This window comes from Macadamia integrifolia, chromosome 10 (genome assembly GCF_013358625.1).
Source record: "Macadamia integrifolia cultivar HAES 741 chromosome 10, SCU_Mint_v3, whole genome shotgun sequence".
NCBI classification, from domain to species: domain Eukaryota; kingdom Viridiplantae; phylum Streptophyta; class Magnoliopsida; order Proteales; family Proteaceae; genus Macadamia; species Macadamia integrifolia.
This window is the reverse complement of record NC_056566.1, coordinates 32431107-32453171: the sequence shown is the minus strand read 5'-3', so window position 1 is coordinate 32453171 and position 22065 is coordinate 32431107. Positions and strand designations below refer to the sequence as shown.

The 22065-nt window shown below is 38.3% G+C and overlaps 1 protein-coding gene across 6 annotated transcripts; it reads right to left on the bottom strand.

The window, feature by feature from the left end:
• Positions 1-614: 614 nt before the first annotated feature.
• On the bottom strand, positions 615-14055 carry LOC122091491 (protein GFS12). 6 transcript variants are annotated; one of them, XM_042661470.1, is made up of 16 exons: positions 13704-14041; positions 13447-13532; positions 10476-12653; positions 10072-10399; positions 9770-9985; positions 9583-9655; positions 9287-9492; positions 9138-9200; positions 7975-8183; positions 7754-7865; positions 7135-7671; positions 2598-2908; positions 2244-2484; positions 2078-2151; positions 1323-1458; positions 615-952 (listed from the first exon to the last, which is right to left on the bottom strand). In XM_042661470.1, the coding sequence occupies exons 1-16, from the start codon at positions 13827-13829 to the stop codon at positions 803-805; spliced, it is 5046 nt and encodes a 1681-aa protein (XP_042517404.1). In that variant the 5' UTR covers positions 13830-14041; the 3' UTR covers positions 615-802. The 6 variants fall into 6 exon arrangements, with proteins under 6 accessions (XP_042517404.1, XP_042517403.1, XP_042517406.1 ...); XM_042661469.1 differs by having other exon boundaries at positions 615-955; positions 13704-14039; XM_042661472.1 differs by having other exon boundaries at positions 7135-7656; positions 13704-14039.
• Positions 14056-22065: the final 8010 nt, after the last annotated feature.

Sequence of the window (22065 nt, the reverse complement as noted above, 5' to 3'; positions counted from 1 at the left end):
TTTGTGTTATAAAAAAAAAAAATTCTTTTTGTGCTTTTTTTTTTTTTGTAATTATTTTCTTTTTGTGCCTGTCTTGATTCAAGAGAAAATTCCCAAGGGGAATTTTGAAGTTTTCTTTTACTCCCAAAAATAAAAAAATCTTACCAAAAACACAAGAAAACATGAAAAAATACAAAAACTTTTTTTTTCTTTTCTAATGGTAACCAAAACAGACATACTTTTTTTAAATTTTCTCACCATTTTATTTCTTTTCTTCTCTTTTCTTTTCCTTTCTTTTCTAAATTCTTTTTTTCTTTTCTTTTCTCTTAGCTACCAAACATAGTAATTCTAGGTGATTGGCCTTTTCCCAAATCTGATTCTGATCCAAATCAGCCGGAATCAGCCAGATTCTGCCCTAACCCTAGTTTTGGCCCTTTTGGGATGTGAATTGGCTAGTCCAGGCTCAGTCGGTTCAGCCATTTTCAATTTCAATTCTTGAAACCCTGTAGTACACATTACACACCGTAACTGGATATGAAACGTCCAGATATCCAACAGCTCCATCGACACTGATTCTACTTGAAAGAAAAAGATAATGGGGAGGGGAGGATAAAAGATTCTACTCTGAACTAAGGTGAAAACAAGCAACGACCAAAGCAGCCCTTATTTCAATTGAGGGAGTCCATGCAAGCATATATGCACTGGATCTCTTTTTTATCCTGGGGGCTGGAGAGTTGTTTGGGGTGACTGCATATACATAATGGACCAATAATACAAAACATGAATGGCTATAAAACAACAATAAACAACAATAAAATGAAATCTAGCAACAGATCTTAAGATAACCATCTTCAGTCCCAACAAGGAACAATCGCGAGTAGGGTAGAATGCTAATACTTGACAATACTGAAAGGTTTCTTGTCCCTCGATCTGCTGTGTACAGTTTCTGCGACAGAATGCGTTGCCGCCCACCCTGCTGCATAACAGCATAACCCAAATGCAGTAAATAAATAGAAATATAAGCACCGCAACAAAGGAAGGAGTTACAGAAAGTAATCCAAACAATTAGAACAGATGAAATTAGCAGGAAAATTAATCCACTCGAAGAAATTTGCCTCTCCTTGCATGAGCCTTGACACTGGCATATACTTTGTTATAATATTTTCTTGGTGCTCAACAAACCATATCAGATCAGATTGCCAGGATTTTCTGATCAGGTCAGTTAAATCCTGTGATGTATCAGAACAATTAGGCAACATGCATGGACAACAGATTCCCAGCCTTGGATGCAAGTATCAGCTGAAACTAATCCATATTATAAAGGATCACTGTTGTTGACTTACTTCATCTCCACATCTGGATAAAGAGAAAAGGCCAATCTTATTTCTGGCAATTGAAATCACATCCTGGCCCCAAACACAGAAGCTAGATACACCATCTGAATAACCGTTGTAGACATTTGACTGAGATGGCCAGTTCCTGCAATGCAAATGCCATCAGGACCTGGTTCCAATGGAAGAGACTCAAGTAGTCTGAGTCCTCTTTGAAAATTTGCAATTTATAAATGCCCACTAAGTTTTAAGAGGGTCATCCTGGCTCGGTGTGTGTGTGTGTGTGTGAGAGAGAGAGAGAGAGAGAGAGAGAGAGCTACTTTTCTTTCTTTCCTTTACTTTTTATATGTTTTGTTATGCAGGTTCTTCTAGCTGAGTAAAAAGGCAACCCCATACAAGTCCCACTTTTGCAGGCTCCCGAGATTGGTGGAACATGAGACAGTCCTAAGTCCGAACCATCGTCATTTTTTAGCACGAAGTAGCTAGCCTCTGATTCACAACCCACATCTTCAAGTTGCCAGCTTGAGTTTTTATTTGTCTTTCAGAAACATCAAATGTCATTCAGTTTTCCTTTTTTTTTTTTTTTTTCTCCCAGTATTCTTGCTTTCAAAATCAAGAACATTGAAAACTTCCATTATTATGAACTATATTCCTATTTTATTTTCATAATTCTTAAAGTAATCAATCAAATTTGCAAAACCAAGTGATCATTTGAGTATAATGGAAATATTAAACAGGCACTAAATTAAGACTACTACTAGTAATACCTTCTCAGGTCCCAAACTCGCAAAGTTTTATCAAGAGAGCTGGAAACAAGCAAATGGTCCTCTGGTGCAGCCAGCTACACATGAAAGGATTAGTACAACTACATCATGGGGAAAAATGAAACCATGATTCCATAGAACAGTATAAACTATGGCAACTTGCACATACTTTGGTGATATATCCATCATGAGCCTGCCAAAAAGCAACAACGCTTCCACTCCTTGCATCCAGCAGCCTGCAATGACCAGAACTTAGTCCAGCTGCAATCCATGATGCTGAAGCAGGACTTCTATCTTGTATTCTGTCAGACCCACATGAGGAAATGGCAGAGACTAGAGAAGAAAAAGAAGATTCGACTGATTCACTCTTCCACAGGTGAAGTTTCTGATCTCGAGCAACATCAATGAATCTGCATGATATAATAACATGCCTACTGCATCAGAATAAGGCCATCTTTTCTCATCATCTACAAATGCAAAAATTCACTCCAGAAATAGTCATTATTTCACTGGTACAATGTACCTCAATGAACCATTTCCAGTACCAGCAACAAGCTTATCAACTGATTCTAAATAGTGCATGCAGGTGTAGAAGCTCCCTCCAAATGCACCAGTCAATATTCCACCAGATAATGTGTTGGAGTTAAGCATGTTGGCCTGATCAGCACCAATCCTCGATCCAGAGAATGAAGATCCCACAAGATGTGAAGAATTTTCTGATGGTTCAGCATAAGCTGATATCAACTTCCCTGTTTGGCTATTCCAGACATGTATTGTTCCATCACAGGAAGCCACCCTTCCACTTGAAGACAAGATGCAAATGTTATTTACAACCTGAAATTTGAACATAATCAAAGATAATGCCATAGGCATCAGCAAAAATAATGGTCAAATGAACATACAAGTTCAATTATGCACAAAATAATTATAACATATTATCATATATACACAAACTCTACACATTATCAAAAAACACCTTCAGACATTATGCTGCAACAAAAACTCGTTCCTTTTTTTTTTCTCCGGGTGGGGCGTGGGAGTTTACCACTGCTATGGCATTTCAAGGGTGAGCCCACCCCCCCCCCCCTTCCCTCCTAAAATGGAAAAAACGAGGCGGAAGCTGAATTTAATCCCAAGAATAAAATACAACCATACAAGGTTAAATCATATGATACACTACTTAACAAGAACACATACTGATGTAGGAGGGAACCTAGACAACAGGACTTCCTACAAGTGCTGTCCAAGTGGACAATATTGACTCACTAGGACCTAGGTTGGGATTGGGATTGGTGGGGCAGCACAATCTAATGACTAGCATGCATATATATTTCACATAGAAGCAATGCAACAACAGCCAATAATAGTCTAGACAATAAAGCAATTAAACCACATAAACCTCAAGCGGGAAACATGGGGAAGGGAACATGGCAACATAATGTAGATAGGCACAAATCAGTTCAAGAATCCAAAGAGTAGGTTTCATGCTCTTCCTCAAATCATTCAACTACTAAAGAGATCAGCAGAATTCTTAATCACAGAAAATTATGTATGTAAACAGCAGCAGCATGTAAGCCCAGTAGGACAGAGACATATGAGCAACAGTAGCAGATTTTAGACTCAGCAGGGTATTTTTAAAGGGCAGCAGAAAATAATAATGGCTAAAAACAGAGACTAATTCAGACTTCAGTGGGAATAACAGGGAGGTAGCAAACAATCAATGGGAGTAGAGTTTTTTTTTTTTTTTTGGGGGGGGGGGGGGGGTTTTGGTTGTGGGGGGATTTACTTACCTTAACGTTGTCTGAATCTGAGGAGTAAAGAAGAAGTCAAGTCCTCCAAAACAGAGGTGCAATCCACCTTATTTGTTGAAGGAGAAAATTCCAGCTTGAAGATGTAGTGCTCAGCAGCAGCCCAGTTTGTTGACAAGGAGTTCAGCAGCAACCCAGGTGGAGTCTATCCCATGGAGATGGTCTTCAGTTATTGCAAGCAATGACTCCAACAGTGCAGCAGCAGTCGAGGGAGACAGGCAGCAAAAGAGAGATGAAAGGAGAGCACAGCGAGAAAAGGAGAGAGGCAATAGTGAGAAACGAGAAGAGGGAGAGGGCAGCGAGAGAGATGAATCGTGAGGGGGGTTGGGAGCTTTCTTTTCTTTCAATATTCTTCATTCTTCTTTCTTCCTTCTTCTTTCCCATCGATTTGCTACTGCCATTCTCTCTCTTCTATTTTCTGTTTCTACTAGACCAATACTGCTAGTCTGTTTTCTGGGCAACATAAACAGCCCTAATCTCGATCTCCTTTGATTTCTTGGAGGCCCCCCCTTGGCCTCCTGCATTATTTGGTATCAGAGCAAATTTCCTGTCAACTTGTTTACTCCAATGGTTGCTTACACCATCCCCTCATCTGAACTGTGGACTCGGTTACTTCAACAGAATAAAGAGATGTTGAAGATGGTTAGAGCTTTCCAAGAAGAAAGGGAAGCATATAGGATAGGAAGGGAAGCACAAGTTGTTACCCTCCAAGATATTAACACAACTTGATGCCAGAGTCACGTATTCGGAACCCCGGCGGACAGCAAGGTCACATTACTCATGACATTGTGACGACACCTCGAGAATCGTGCCCCCCCCCATCTAGAGACCATCACATCAAGCTTTTTTAGTCGATGTTGAAAATGAACTGGACGATCCGATGAAGGATGCCTCTGAAGAACTGATCGATGGCCCGATCTCATTTGTGAAGACACACCACCCGATTCTGATCAAAGTAATATCATTTGTTGACGACCATCAAAAGATCGTGACCGTTGATTGCAAGGTGCGCTGGATCTTTACCCCATTAGAGCCATTGATCGGGGATGTTGATCGAGTGGTGTTGATTCTCTCCTTCTATAAAACTTGTGGACGAGTTTTTCTAAACAACAGGGGAGTTAATGTAACAGCACTCCGATGGATCGACCCAAACCCGCTCCAGAACCCGGACCAAGACCCAGATCCAATTTGGGTTCCAAGTTATTAATTTGGGTTCAAAATTGTTAGAATATTCTAAGATTTTGTTCTATTTGTAATCTTTTATTTTAGGCAATTCTAGATAAATAACAAATTCTAGGATTTTTATTTTATTTGCAATCTTTTTTTTTAGGGAGTTTCTAAATAGGTAACAAGTTTCCAATTTGAGTCCTTCTTTGTTTCTATTTCTATTAGTCTAGATTTAGGAGATTTTATTTCTATTTTAGTCTTTGACTCTAAGTAAGAAGTTTTAATTTTAGATTATTATAAATAAAGCATGTAACCCAAGTTATGGGATTAGTTGATTAATGAAGAAAAAAATTGATTGGGAAAACCCCCACTGCGTGGCTGTCTTCTCCCCCCCTTTTTCTTCTTCTTTGAGATCTCTTCTTTCCCACTTCTCTCTTATTTCTTCTTTGTCCAGTGAGACAACCCCTTCTTTCTTCTTCCCCTTCCCATCGATCTGCTATTGCCATTCTCTCTCTTCTATTTTCTGTTTCTACTAAACCAATACTGCTACTTTGTTTTCTGGGCAACATAAACAGCCCTGATCTCGATCTCCTTTGATTTCTTGGAGGCCCCCGCATTACATACATGTTGAAAATAAGGCATTTTCTACACAATCTTTTTTTTTTTCTGTCACCCAGGAGTGGGGGGGAGAGGATGGGTTTGCGGGAATGTTTATTCCTTCTTAATGTATGGGCAGAAGCTCTTGCATTTTTGTTAAAAGCAACAGAAAACTGTATCAAAATATGACAATCATCAAATCTACAATATACAGAAAATTATGGAAGAATAAATGAATAAGATGCTACATGGCCTTCTGCTAAGGGATAGGAAATAAGATGACATTCTTTAGAGGTATAGTAATTACTTCTGTTAGCAGATCTCTTTGAATATGTTGTTAGGAGAGTCAATGTTGATTATGCTTCAGACCATGACGTCTATATTTTAAATACAGCCAATACTTAGAATAGCAGTAAAAATATAGCCAATAAAGCTGCTACTACTTCCAACTTAAAACCAAATTCTTTACAGACTGGCTTACCTTCAAGAAGAATGGGAAATCCACTGAAGTCAAATTACATAGCTGATCCTTGAAGAAACCAAATTATGATTCAGAATTCACTACCCTGAACCCCCCCCCCCCACAGTCCTAACGCTAGTCACCATACCATTATACTTATCTTTAACTATGTCCAGATATTTACTTGAAACACTTCTCTTGTCTAATATATGCCAAATTAACCCTCTAGGTACTTGGTCATAAGTTTTTTCTAGGTCAATAAACACCAGATGGAGATCCTTCTTATATTCTCGAAATCTTTCCATGAGTCTCCAAAGTAAATAAATAGCTTTTGTCGTTGATCTTCTTGGCATAAAACCAATTTGGTTATCCATAATATTAGTCTGTTATCTCAGGCAAAAACCAAAAAGTAGATAGCTAATAAGATTCAGATAAACTAGAAAGCAATCAGAATTTAAAACAACTTTCAATTTAATTGATCTTCGGATCACTCAGTTTCAAATCTAATGAGTACATCCAATAAATCAAGGTTAAGTTCCAGAGAGGCAATCATTTATCAGGTGATCAATCAGAATTATAAAGGGCAGTGAAATTACAGCAAATTTTATTTTCTCCATCACCAGGAAATAAGGGAAAAAATTTCCACCAAAACACTGGAGAGAGAAAAAAATGCAAGCCCCATTATGGTTTTCAACACAACTTTTTAAAGAAACGATAATTTTAGAAAGGGTACAAGATTTGCACACCGCCAACTGAAAATTAAAACTGCAGGCGGGCACCACTTTTAAGACTCAGATTACTGTAGCAACCCCCTATAAAATGTCTTATATATCTACCCTTATTTCAGTGTTTTCCCGTAATATCCCTCCTCTAAAGCTCAAAATTTCACACTGGCGGCGGTGAAAACCCTTCCCCTTTTAGAAATATACGAAATTTTTCCTGAAATCAAAAGAAGTGAATTTCCGCAAAACTACATTGACTTTCTCGGTTGCTCCTACCTATGAGGAATAGAGTCAGAAGAAGCAAACCTCCTCATGGCCATAATAACCAGATACACGATCCATTCTTGACAATTCCCACTTCTGAACAGTCCCCTTGAATCCTGGACCAACTCCGCCTGTGAAAACTGTGTACTCATCATTGGTAACAGCCAAAGATCTCAATGCCCCAGGATGGGAACGGACAGAATAAATAATTGATGCTCTAATCTTCCATGGAAGTTCATCTTTTACACCCCCAATGCGACCAAGAAAATCGGGCCCATTACAACTAGCAGCAGGGCTAGGGAACCAAAACCAAGGTTCACGCTTGCCAAGATTCGATGCTGCTGGTTGCCTCATATCTGGAGCCTTTTGAAGATTGACTGACTGTTTATAAGAAAACAAGTTCTTGGAACCTCTAACACCTTGTGATTGTGGTATGGACCACCCGACACCATTGAGCAACAGTTTAGTTGGATTGTACTCGGATGTTGAGATATTGCGGAATACAAGCCTTTGAGCATTTACATTTTCTGAACTATTTCTGGATGCTTCACCTGTATATTCCAACTGAACCACAACAGTCTGAGAAACATAAAGTATATGGGGAGCTTCACCAAGTAATAATGCAGGCATACTCTAGGTGGAATGGAAGAGAAAATAATACCTTCCAGTTATGAGATCGTTGAAGGAATTGTTCTAGAAGCAACCATGTGGCACAGCACTGACGAAGTTTCTCTATTCCAATAAGAGAAGCGAAGGGAGGATATAAAAGCAACCTGCATAAACCTAGCAAACTCACACTACAGAATGACAAGAATGATTACAGTACTACTTATTCTACACTAAATGGGAAAGCATACGAAAATGAATAAAACTAGCACCCACACAAGGTCCATACGGCTTTCAATCTGAGCATCCTCATTTTGCTTTGGTCTAGAAACCTTTGAGCTTCGGCCAACAGAACTGGACCCATAGGTTCCTTCCTGAGAAAAAGCCACCTCATCAAATAGCTCTTTGAGTTGCGGCAGGACATGTAATGCAGTGAGATCTGGTCCAATCCGCTGACAAACTGCAACAAGAGCAGTAGCTGCAACCTAACAGACAAGGGGACTCAAGATTGTTTAGCCAGCATGTACTATGTACTAAAGTGGAAGAGAGGTAGCAGCATCTATGACATGAATATGAAGCAAATTTATCATATAATGGGCAGTGCATTTCAAAAAGAATCAGTTAGCAGTGTAATGAAGTTTGGGATAGTTTATTCTTCAATAATTAGTTCTACTACGATAGTTCACACATTCCAACCATGGATGAGGAAACACAATTCAATGGCTTCCTGTTGACTCTAAACAAGATAGGAATGGCCTATGCATAGTTGTCAAGGTGTCGCCTAGCAGTCCAGGCACCTTGGTTGCTTTGTTGGTTTTGCCTTGGGTCGCCTAGATGCTGTGACGACTATGAGCCTACGTTTTCATTTACATTTTGTTAAATTCAATGGGTAAGTACAGCTAATATTACTTTTATCTAAAATCCGTTTCCTACACTATGAGCTTATAGTCTTGTATTCTTTAAACAACAGCATTACTAGTGCAACTTTACCAGAATCAGATAACCAATACAAGCAAAGAGATTAAGAAGGGATGAGAAGATGTAGAGAAGGGAGAAAAATAAGACTGCCAAAGACTAGCAGAACCGATAGATTGGCAGTCCCCCCTCACGTAAATAAGTAGAATAGAAATCAGTTACAAACTAGAAGCTTCCCTAGTTAGTCCTAATTGCAGTAGGAATCCAACAAGGAAACAAACATAAAGCAACTAACTAAGCACACGACGGGGACATTCCCCCTATCGTGTTATGTACACATACACAAAATTACGTACCCCCACGGTATATATGTTACATAAGTTAACAAGAAGGATTTAAATTTAAACTGACAGAACTATGGTCTATAAAGACTTAAATAAGATGGCATACTACTACATTAAACTAGAATCAAAACAAGCATAAGAAAATACAAGAAAACAACCAAAACAGAGAGATGTAAATACCTGGTGCACTGGAAGGTCCAAATGGGTCTGCATAAGAACTTTAACATGGAGACAACTTTTGCCCTGTAAGATTATAGTGCATGTCCTCTTATTAGTTTCAAGTATTCGGTCAAGAAGTATGGTTTATGAAAATCAAATCAAATCCATACTTGAATCAGCTCCTTGATGATCACATCCCTTGGCAAAAGTGCAACCAGGCCATCAAGTGTTACAAGACCATCAATAAGGGCTAAAGTGTTCCAGCTTTGCATGGGCTCAGGCTTATCCAAATTTGAAACATCAACACATGACAAAATAACATTCCTTAGTAATGGTAGAAGTTGTTTGACAACAAAATTCTCCCCGAAAAGTCCACCTGGAGAAGTCAAAGAAGAAACTGCTCACATGCTGAAGCAAGCATTACAAACCAGCACATCAATTCCAAAACCCAGTGAACTGAATATACCAATTCTAACCAGGACATCAATTCCGTCTGGACAGAGTCGTTTCCCAAAACAGTGAATTAGAGGCAAGATTGTCTGGAGAGATTATTCAAAGGTTAGTGAGCCACGATTAAAGACATGCCTTATTTCTTTTATAAATTGACCATGCTATCAAATCAATAATTAGGGAACCACTCAATAAAAATTAACCTGATGAACTGTAACAGGTACACCAAGCTCCTCACTAGAGCCAATAAGCAACACAGAGGCAGCTGAAGCAGAATTCTTATGAGGTGAAATGCACAGATTTGAGATGACTAATGGGTGTATCATCTCCAAATAAGTTTGTTTACCAAGTCGTTTCCATATCTCCCTCACAAATGAGTCTTGGAGGAAAGAAACCTTCAAATGTGAATAATCTGTAGCCTATAAATGAGAAAATAGAAAGTTAAGAAAGCAATTTACATAGATAAGTACAATTAATAGATTTATGCATTAAATTCATAACTAGCCTGAAGAATTTTCTGGATGGTGGGGACAATCAATGTCTTTACAGCTTGAGGTTTCAAGCACTGCAAAAATTCTTTCAGTAAGGAAAATGCCCACTCAGCTTCAGCATCCGATAAAGAAGGTACGACAAGTGATAAGCAGTAGGGAGCACACATTTCAGCAGAAAATGACCCCATTGCCTTCAAGGCTCCTTGTCTTGCAAAACTTGCAGCATAATGAAGACGGGACTCATCTTTAGCCAATAGATGAAGTGGGGCAAGAAACAAATAAGAGGATCTAACCGTTGAAGGAAAATATGGAGATTGCAGAAGACATTTAGCTGATGGCCTCCTAATAAAGAAAAGGAAGAATATCAGTAACAGAATTAATAGTTGTGAAAATATTTATTGAAACTGGAACCCTGTACCATTGCCAATCCCTCTGGATACATGCTTCAACTAGTACAGCAGCATGAGGAGGAAGTTCCTGCATCAATTGTGGCAAAATACCACTCTCCACATATGCAGTTAATGAGGATGAACTAAATAGAGGCCTCTTTAAGTAAAGTTCTGCAAGGATGCAGCCAACAGAAAAAATGTCCTCTGCAACATCTACAGAACAGCAGCCCATAGAAGATAATTTGTGCTTCCATAGCAAAAAATCCTGAAACCCCGTGGAATCTCCATCATCTGACTCAAAATATTCAAGAAGACTGCTTACATCAATATTGAACGACTCCATGTAATCACCAGTGGATCTAGCTGTTTTAGGCATCTCAGTTCTGAAATTCTCAAACTGTGACTCTTTTACAGAAGGGACACTCTTCACGAGATCTTTTTTATGGTAATGATAAAGTGGACTCAAATGCCGAGCATGTTCACAAAATGAAGCTGCTTCTTCTAATTCTTGCAAATAAGCAGTTGTTGAAAGGATGGATTTGTCTGTTCCATTTGATTGGCATTTTAACAATGCCTGTTGTTCAGAGACGTCGCACAGTTTCAGAGCTGCTCGACGTCTAGGATGTGGTCGGCTAAAAAGCAGGCGACGTCCCATTGACCTAGGCAATGTGGGCTCTATTGCAGTCAGCATAACATTTTTTGCAGCAATAGCTGCTTGGCCTGATATCTTATATCCAAAAGTGATATCAATCCAGTTATGGATTTCCCGTGAAACCCGATTGCTTTCTAAAGCATCTCGATGCACTTTGATAAAGTCTTCAGGACTATTTGCCCAGGAAGGTACTGCAAGATCACTCATACCTGAATGAAGAGAAGTGAAAATTCGAGGGTCACTATAAAATTCTGGGATGCACTCATCGGGGGTCCACTGATAAAGTCTTTGCATATTAGAAGGATACTCATTAGGCTCATAGACTGAACGAACAGCCATGCGCAACACACTTAAAGGCAACCTCCTGGCTTTGTAACTGCAGACAGCTAATTCCGAAAGGCATTCATCGGAGACATGATGTGGTATTTCAGATGTTGAATATGTGAAATCCAACTGTTCATCACCTTTTGCCAACCGCCACTTGCTCTTGCGCAAATCCCGCCAACCAGCATCAGTATTCTCATCAGGCTTCAGATTAAAATCTATTACCCATGGCATTATTGTGTGGAACGTATGGTCACCCCAACGCCTCCCAGCTAATCTGTTCAAGACAAGAAGGTACTCGTAGTTACTTAAATCACCCTGCCACCACCGCTTGAAACAATCTGAGAACCAATCTATAGTGGGGGAAAGCTTCAAATCAGCATAAAGAGCCCGACAGGCACAATTTTTGGTACAGCTACCCATGCTTGAGGAATAATTGGGACAGGACATTTCCATTTTCCACTTCCCAGAGCTTAATTTACCTCTTAACAGAGGCTTATCGCACATGCGCAACCAAGACCAGCATGAATTAGACAACATCACACTGGAAGGGCAAATATCACCATGGGCAACCCCTAAGCCATGAATGTAAGCTAGGGCAGATAGAATTTGGTAGATTAAAAACCTAATGTGCCACTCAGTCCTTAACACGTCAGGGCAATAATGCAGAATGTTTTCCAAGGTATAAGGATTTTTTGGGAGCAACAAATTTATATAACCAGGTGTTTTTAGCATCCCTAGAACAGGAGCAATATTGGGATGCCTAACACAACCTGGAATATTGCTCTCATCAAATGATGGAAATCCCACTAAACTAAGAAAATTTACACCATCTCGTCCTGTTGGATTTCCCTCTATAAGGAGAATGAGTGAAGACAGTATGTGAACTTCTAATGATCCAGATAAGAAATTGCAAGCAAGGTCTTCAACGAGAGAGCAAGAACCCGAACCAACATGAGCAATGGGAGCTAGTGCAGTAATTGTCCTTAAGCATGAAAATCTTCCAAAATAGCTACTGCTAGAACCATTGGATTGTTCTGCATCTAGGGTATCTCCTCTGGTGAACTTCAGAGAACATTCGGACATGTTCCCAACAGAATGCAATGAAACGGTCTTGCTGCCGAGAGCTCCATCATTGACATTTTCTGGACCTCGACCAACATTAGCTGAAGCAATATCACTTAACCCACATATGATACTGGCCTCCAAGTTTTCCAAAGAATACTCATCACTGCATACAATAAATTGTGGTCTATTCATATCACAGAAACAGGCCTCCAAGGATATTATGAAATATATGCACAGTCAATTTCATTTAAGCAGACTATTTTCTTTAAAAATGTTAAGTAACTGTTTTATCTTTCTATTTTCCTCACTTCCCCACTTTTAAGGTGCGGCACTGTAACATCAAGCATTACTGATTACACGACAATAACAACAAAGCCTTATCCCAACTCAATGGGGTCGGCCACATGGATCCAATCAAGCATTATTAATTATACTGCAAAAATAAAATGCTTCGAAGGAACAGTTTTAGCACTATGTTGACATATAAAGCTTTAGGAGTAGGATTTCGACTGGTTATGATGCTCTTGGGTGAATTTAAATTGAATACAGTGTTCTCGATGAAGTGAGGCTGGTATTCCCAATGAATAAATTGAAGGTAACCATTTTTTAATCATCCGAAAGAAAAAGAGAACCACTTCTAGGAAACTCCAGAGCTTTTTCTTCTTCCTCTGGGCATATCTTAATTTTGAATCATTCTGACATGATATTACTCACATTTTCAAAAGATTTTAAGAAATTTCAAAATGTGAATTCGAGCTCATGCAACTTTGCAGGATCTCTCATCCTTCTATTGCAATGCCAGGACATTGAACATTTTACCATAATACACTCGTACATGAGAAAATGTTAATTATTAGAAACTGTACCGTTTACCTCCACGAAATCTTAAATTTGTACGAGAGCCCCACAAAGGAGGGAAAATAAATCAAAAAACAAGTTGAATTAATAGCTCTTACACATATCTTGTGAAGCACTCGTCTTCTTGTCTTGACACGCACACCAATACGAACTGAGCCGGAATCTCCCCACTGGTATTTGGCAGCTGTATTGTTGAAGCTCAAATACATTAAAATTTAAACAACTTCTTAAAATAAACACAGAAACTAGAGCAAACTATATGGTTTATATGTGATTTTTATCAGTATCAAGCTCAACGAAAGAAGAAGGAATAGTGGATGCAATACGGAGATTCAAGGAGAGAGTGAATCGGTACCTGAACAACAGCCCTGGAGCCAAAGGGGAGAACGGAATCCGATAACCCATAACAGAAGATCAATTTATCTGAGAAATCAGTCTGGATATGACGTTGCAAGCACTCGAAGCAGAGTTGATTTTCCATCTTCGAAAATCGAAACTTCAATCGTTCATTTTCCCTCCATCATAGACGAAAATTTTCGCATCGTAACCTTAAGCTTTGTCGGGCCAACCGGTTGAGCAGTTCTACTTGGCAAGGAAGGGTGAGGACTGAGGAGGGAAGTTGTTATTAATTTTTCTGAGTCAATAGACCCAGCGTTCCGAGTTTCGATTATTGCTAACCGTTGAAGCATCTAAACTGCGCCAACCTTGGGTTAAGGGTTTTTTTTTCTTTTCCTTTCTTTTGGTAACATCTTGGATGGATTGTACCCCGAAAAAAACACACCTTGGATAGATGTTTATTCCTTAACAAAGTGATATACCGCTTTCGAGATGCGACTTCAATTAATAAAAAGAGTTAATTACACATAGGGTCCCTAAAACTTAGAGAAATTACAGTAGAAGTATTTCACGTTTGATATATTAGGTTTGGGTACTCTGTTTCATAAATATTATGTTTTAGTTTTGAGGTATCTCGCATTTCTTAAATGTGATGTTTGGGATGCCTGATTTTTCATATTTTTTAGGGAAAATTACGCCCCCTTCCTCTGTAGTTTGTCGAAATTACATGTAGATCCAAGGGTTTGAATGAATCACGTCCCCCTCCCTTGACATTGATGGTGTGAGCATGTTGTTAGTTTTAAACAGCAAAAGATTGTATTACCCTTTAGCAAAAAAATGATGACTGAGCAGGCATTGTGGACAACTGTCCCTAACCCATGACCGATGAAGACACCAGTAACCCATCGACACCTTACGATTTCAGCTCCGGCCATCTTAATCTTGGCTACAATAGACCCTACATTCATCGACAACATCACAAGCAAAGATTACACGAGCTTCTTGTGCTCAATCAGTTATGGAAAAAATAAGATACAAGCAGTCACGAAGACACCTGCAAGTTGCCCTCCGAAAAAACCATCGCCAGAGAATTTAAGTTACCTGTCAATCACAGCTTTGTTTGATTTCGCGTCTCATGAAGTTTTGAGTAAGACAATAATTAGAACAGTCATGCATGAATGTCTGACAGGCAAACTCTATTTAAAGAGTTCCGATGAATGCACTCCCAAAAGGGGTTTTCGTTGGTGCAAAGACTTCATAACGATTGCTTTCCGTCCCTTAACTTTTCCCTCGTCGGTAGTGGGTTGTTATGGATTTTTAGGGGTGTTGGTGTGATTGGTAGCGCTTCAGAAAGAAACAGAGGATGATCTATTGGAGATTGTTGGGGGTGTGCCTTTTAGGAGGACGAAAGATCTTAAAACCCTAACTGTCGTTGATCGACATCTAATTGCAGCCACAACGAGTTGCCAACAAACTTCATTGTTGGGTTCTTACAATTTTCGTCAGAGCAAAACGTAATCAGGTTGATGGACAAGGACCTCCATCCAAGCTTCTCCTTTCCTCACCCTCTTATTGTTAATTGGAAATTGCAGGCCAGAACACAGCGTGAGGGATCACATGATTTTTGTCTTGAATTTGAGGTATGCTTTAGAGAAGCCTTTGAGGTATGTGAGTGAAACTTCAGGTGCATGAAAAGCTGCTACCGTTGCTTTGAAGAATAACCTAAACTGTATGATATTGGCAAACAAATAGTACTAGAAAATGATGGATTAATAAGCTTCTCATTACCTTTCAAGTTTCAACTCCCCCTCTCTATTTCTTTCTTCTGTGCAAGACAATAACCGACAATGGGAAAGAACAAGGAAGAGAGGAGCACAAATTCCAAAGTCCGTTAAGAAGCAGGTTGAAGAAGACGATCTTCAGCCCTCTTTCAGTCCTTTGCTTTTTTAATGGAAGGGTATATATGTAATTTCATGTGTTAAAAATGATGTTTTAGGCATTAGTTGTCATTATATTAGGTGATGTCACCGATTAACAGTTTCAATTTAACAGAGAGTAATTGATTGGACCTAATTGTAGAAATTTTAGAAATATCAAAGGAGGGGATGTAATTTGTGCAAATCCTTAGATCCAAGTGTAATTTCGGCAAACTACAGGGGAGGGGGCGTAATTTTCCCTATTTTTTCAATTTTATTGACCAATATTATCATTTGGTGTTCCCCCCCCCCCCGAAAAAAAAAATCAGCCATTGCAACCCATCTATAGCTAGAAATGATAAAGGAACAACATGAAGATAATAAACTAAATCAAATCTCATGTGTTCTGCAAACCTTGCTACACATAATGTAGTCAAATTTGGGTTATCATATAACTCTGCTAAGTGTTGGTTCTCTACTCCTAATTGGTTGCATGGAGCATTGAACCCTTTTCTCATTCTATAAGTTTTCTTTCTACTAAAAAAAAAAAAAACTCATGTGTTCTTACTATTGGTCAAACCATTTCCCCATTAGTGAGAAATTTCTAAAGATGATGGTATAGGCAATGTTGGAAACATGAAATAGGTACCCCGAATATAATACATCAACATATGCCTCAAATGTAATTCATCAATTAAAGAACCAAAGAAAAAAAAAAAAAGAACCACGGCCAATCGCTTCTGATCTTGGGTTGATCAGCTCTCATGGTCATCCAAGGGGAAAATAAATAATAAATCTGATTGGAGACATTCCAAAGACCCTAATGGTTAAGTCTCACCTTATTTTGGAATGGAAAACTAGCAGTTGGGGACAGCAGGAGTCTCATAGGTGTTTGTATCAATCGGACGCCCCGCTGGGTCTAAGGAAACTGTATTCACGTTTGCATGCCTATAGGCCCTGTTGGATATCGTGTCCATCAAACCCGGTTCATTTGTAATTTGAATCAGTTCGGTTTAATAAAGTGTTATTAGTTTATTACATAAATTACAAATGAACAATGTATCCATTAATAGGTTTATAAATGAAAGTCACAACTAGGGTTTTGGTTGGGCATCCTTATCATAAATGGTTGTCACATGTTGTACTACTATACATAGAGATGTCAGTGTACTAATGTGAGCACACATATGTGTGTGTGTTCGCAAAGAATCTTTTTGTGTCATATTACCTCATGTGTTACCACTAGAAGTGTTTATGGGAATTGACACGTCACCTTACCTTTAACCTAAGATAGTTTATTTACTATATACATTGACACTTTGATGTATCAATGACCAAAGTCCAAATAGACCTAGGCCGGTATATTGGGTGTGAGAAAAAATATACATGAGTGAAAAACTAATCAACAGGGTTTTCACTATCCGAAAAGGGAAACATCAAGAGAAAGAGCGTTTATGCACAATCGTATTGAATCAGAGCTCTGTATCATTTAAGAAATAATTTCATATTTCTAATGGTGATTAAAAATGATTAAATACGATTTACTTGTGCTCACGCTCCTATACAGACATGTACTATGGAATGGGGTCATGGTGATATTGATGTGCATGCCCTATATTCCATAATGATGATGTTAATAGTTGTGGGGGTATGACTATAATTTAGTTATGGAGGATATTTAATTAATATCGATTAATTAAATTGATAATGGATAAATAATTGTTGTGCAGTTAATGAGTTATTTAATTATTTGCATTACCCCTCTTAGATTCTGCTTCTTCCTTTTCTTAGCAAACAAGTATTTGAGTCATATTGGATAAACCAAGTTTATGAAAAGAAGAAGATTTGAAAGGGGAATCAAAGTTTTAGGAAACTTAAAAGAGTTTAAGTTTCTTAATTGAATTTCTTTATTATAATAATAAAGAAATTAAAGTTTTAAGAAACATAAATTAGTTGAAGTTTTATGAAGCTTAAACTATTAAAGTTTTAGGAAACTTAAAAGAGTTTAGGTTTCTTAATTGAGTTTCTTTACTATAATAATAAAGAAATTAAAGTTTTAGAAAACTCAAACTAGTTAAAGTTTTAGGAAACTTAAAAGAGTTTAAGTTTTTTAATTAAATTTCTTTATTATAATATAATGCCCCACATTATATAAAAGGGAGGAGAGTAAAATGGGATTCCAACTTTTGGGATCCCATTCTCCTTCTCCTCTTTTCGCTCTCTCTCTCTCTCTTCACTTCTCTATCTTTATTTTTCTCTTCTCTTCACACCGGTGTTGAACTCAAATTTCTGCATAGGAAGGAAAGTAAGTTAGAAGTTACACTATTGAAGGAAAGAGAAAGGCCATTAGATAGTTAATTGAAACTTGTGGAGTTTCAAAAGCTCCATAAACTGCACCGATTACACACTTGGGATTCAAAACTTAGATTGTTGGTCTGAGGAAGAACCATTATCTAGAGGAGAAGCTTCGCTTCTGACTCTTTGTAAGTATTGTTCTCATTATTTCGAATTAATTATCATACTTGTTTGATTTTAATGATATGGAGAACGACCCGAATCGATATAAAATTCCGCTGTGCATGTCGGGTTGGACTGAAAAAGTCTTGTTTTCAACAATTGGTATCAAAGTCCATTCTTCTATTCATTGAAATCATGGTTTTATCATGGTTGAATGGATATTACTTAGCATATTAGAATGCTTGTGTGTGGATGCATCGATTGGAATGTGAAAACTTTGTTCAAAATTGGGTTTTGGAACCCTTGTTGAAAATAGGGTTTATAACCCATATTTTTTAATTATGATTTTTAAGTTTTTGTTTTTCATAATTTTTATTTTCTGTTAAAAAAAAAAATTTAGTGGGGTGTGCGCGTGCGCCCATGAGGATGCCAGCGCCCCTCACTAGGGTGCCATTGCCCCTCATCTATATGTCATGGCCCCTTTTTGCAGGTGTCAATGCGCGGGCCGCCGCTTCACCTGGTTGGGTTGCATATTGGGTTGATTTTTTAGTCTTGCATGGTGGTGGGTCCCGCTTGTGGGATCGAATTATTATTTTATTTTTATTTGTTTATTTTATGAATATGATTCATATTGTCAATATATAATTGTTATATATTTTTGGACACCTAGATAATGGATTTGATCCATGGTTTATTTTTCAAAAGGCGTTTTGAAAAATAATATATTTTATGTCATTGGTTGACATAGATTGTGCTAATATACAAGTATTAATAGAAGATTAATGTTTGCATGTTTAATGTTTTTTAACATAGTTCGTCCATATTTCATGTTCCAATAAAGTGTTTATGTATGTGTTTATTTAATTATGTGAAACTGGTGATTATATGATTGGCAAAATTATAGATGGGTGGCATGATTACATGTGATGTATTTTTATGAATGTGTTGTGGAAATGGATGTAATGCTTCTTCATTTCTCTCTTCTTCTCTATATTTTTAAAACATGTACTCCACTCCCATGAGCAACCCAAGATGGTGGGTTGGTTTCTCATTGGAGGTTTCTGTTTAATGAAAGAAAGATGTATAGTTTTTTCCTATGTTTATCAATATAATTTTAAAGAATATTAGGTTTCCTTGAACGTGTTGATAGTGATCAACGTATGATGATCAAAGAAGAAGATGGAGAAAATAGATGCAAAAAGAAGATAGCGTGGAGCTAATGGCTACTTCATTGGCATAGTTGACGTGCTCACAAGCACATTGGGTTAATTAAATAATTAACTAAGTCATCCCCTAATCACTTTAATATTTTTATGTTGCTATCCATGGTTGTTTCCTTGTATGTTTGTTTTACCCTCTATTGTAAAAGCATATATGATATGGATTAATCAAAGTTAGTGGATATATCCATGACCTCCCATTGAGGTGAGTGTAAGACAATATGAGATGTGAGTATGCTAAGATGCCGACAGGACAGTGGCATGCTTATGTCGCATAGTGTATTGCACTCATTTTCTCTTTGATAGGTTAAGAGGATGGATAGTGGGGGTGCACTGCGACAGTGGGCCATCCCTCATTTTTTTCTTAGCTGTAACTGATGCAATGGGTATGTGCATGACTTGAGCATATGTCAGCCGACAGGTGATGGACATGATATTCAATGGGTCAAATAAATTGGAGGCCTTGGAGGCGGACAGATTAATTCACTAGATCAAGTCATGGGTAATTAACACTGACAGAAAAAATTATTCATGAATTGATTTTGAGTTTCTAATTCACATTCTAAAATCAAGAGGGAGACTTGAATGTGAACATTACCATTATGTTGTTGCTCAAGTTGTCAGTAAGAATAATGGTAATTAATTCATGTAATGCTATTATTGTGCATTGTAGATAATTAACAATGGCTGCAATTAACTCCATACTACTTTCACTCGTAAATAAGACCAAATTGACTGGTCTAAACTGTACGGATTGGTAATACAATATTAAATTACTCCTTAAGGCAGAATCACTCTATTAAATGCTTGATGAAGCTGCCCCTCCTACTCCCGATAATCATTCCACTGAGGATGAGGTGTATTATTATGATGATTTTCAGGTCATTAATTTTAATGGCATCCCTATACATTATGAACTCAGTTGATAAGTCCATTAGGGATTCTGTTAAGGAAGTCCAGACTACTGGTGTTAAGATAGACAAGCCTGGTGAAATGTTCAACAAGCAGTTTATTTACTCACACCATGACTTAGTGGATGGGATCCACAGCCTAAAGCATGGATCATGTTATGAAACTATCAAATCTGTTTGATAGGCTTGATGCTTTAGGGACACGGTTCAACCTCTTATACCAGACTAGCATAGTACTACGCTCTCTACCTCCTTGCTATAATCAATTTGTTATGTCTTACAAACTGAGTCAACAAGCTTTGTCACTTACTAAATTGGCAAATGCACTTGTGGAGGCAGAGAAGACATGTGTGATCAAGAAGAGGTGAACACCACTGAGGCAAAGGCCTCTTTTAAAAAGAAATGGAAGAAAGGCAAAAAGGGTAAGAAGAATTACAATTCCAAGTACAAAGGAGGAATTAAGAAGAACGGAAACTAGACTGATGATACTTGCTTTGAGTGTCATAAGAAAGGCAACTGGAAGAGGAACTGTCGTGTATACCTAGCTAAAATAAAAAACAAGAAGCCGGATGAGAAGAAAGAGGACGCTCTTAAAGAAGGTACATTTGATGTTAATGTTTTTTACGAGTCAGTCCTTACTATTAAACCCACCAATTCATGGTTGGTGGATATTGGTTCCATTATTCATGTTTGCAATGTGTTGCAGGGGTTTAAAGAAACAAGAAAATTAGAAAAAATGAGGTGCGATTGCAAATGGGCATTGGAGCTGAAACCACGGCGAAAGCTGTGGGAGATTTATATTTAGAATTTGATTCTAGTATTTGTGGAAGGTTGAGCATTGATCCTACACAAGCATAGAAGGCAAAGGCCCAGAGGTGGCTCCTAGATTAGTCCTCCGACGCCCAAGTTAGAGACTCACGCAACAATTTTTTAGAAGAATAATGGTGTGAACGTATCCACTCACCTTGCTCTGTCTTCTCGGTTCCTTCTTATATGATTGCCTCTTTTTTTGAGTCCTACTAGGATACGTCTTTCTCCTCTATGAACTTAGGGCGATTTTGGAGGAGTCCATCCTTCACCTCTTCCTACCTCCGTGGGGAATATCCCTTTTTCGGGTATTTTATCCCTCTCAAGTAGTTAGAGTCCTAGTATGTCTCTACCACCTGAAGAGGGCTCAAGTCTCCTCCCTCTCCAAATATCTAAAGCTGTGATTATATATGGCATTCTGGATATCTGTGAATATCCTCATAGTTGGGTGCCATGTGTCCACACCTTACTGGGCAGCTAATTTGAGCGTATCAATATACAACTCAGGTGCAACTTGAAGTTTGGATGGGCAGTTCATGATATTATAAACTATGAAGGGAACAATGCAAGAAAAACACTAAAAGGAAGCCAGGACGAAATTAAGGGTTATTGGGGGTGTCGTTATGCTTATTGCACAGACATCTAGTAATGCCAGTAAAATGAACCCAAAGAACAAAAATCTAAAACAGAATAGTTGATTACTATGGGAAGCTCAGATAGTTGAGTTACAGAGGAAGAGGAGACGATGGGTTATGAATAAGCACACCTGCGTTGCTGCAGCCGATGACTATAACCCGCTGATCTCAACGAACGTACATATGTAACAACGGTGCTAAGGATGAGTATTTCTGGTACCATCAAACTGTTGGGTCCCGATTGACACTGAGAGGGGGGGGTGAATCAGTGTGCCAAATATATTTTCACTTTCCAACTGTACCCCTGATGTGGTAATCACTATTTGCACTTCAATAGCACAGTCTATTGATGCTGCCCAGAGCTGCTATGTATACTACTGATCATTCTTACTGTTGCATGAAACTTACTCACATAACCTGTATTGCTGCCCAGAG

Coding starts and splice junctions, on each gene's coding strand:
- LOC122091491 (XM_042661469.1), bottom strand. CDS start 13,829: ATGGAAAATCAACTCTGCTTCGAGTGCTTGCAACGTCATATCCAGACT. Junction 9,493..9,582: donor TGATGTCCTGGTTAGAATTG/GTATATTCAGTT, acceptor TGACTTCTCCAG/GTGGACTTTTCGGGGAGAAT. Junction 9,201..9,286: donor TCATCAAGGAGCTGATTCAA/GTATGGATTTGA, acceptor ATAATCTTACAG/GGCAAAAGTTGTCTCCATGT.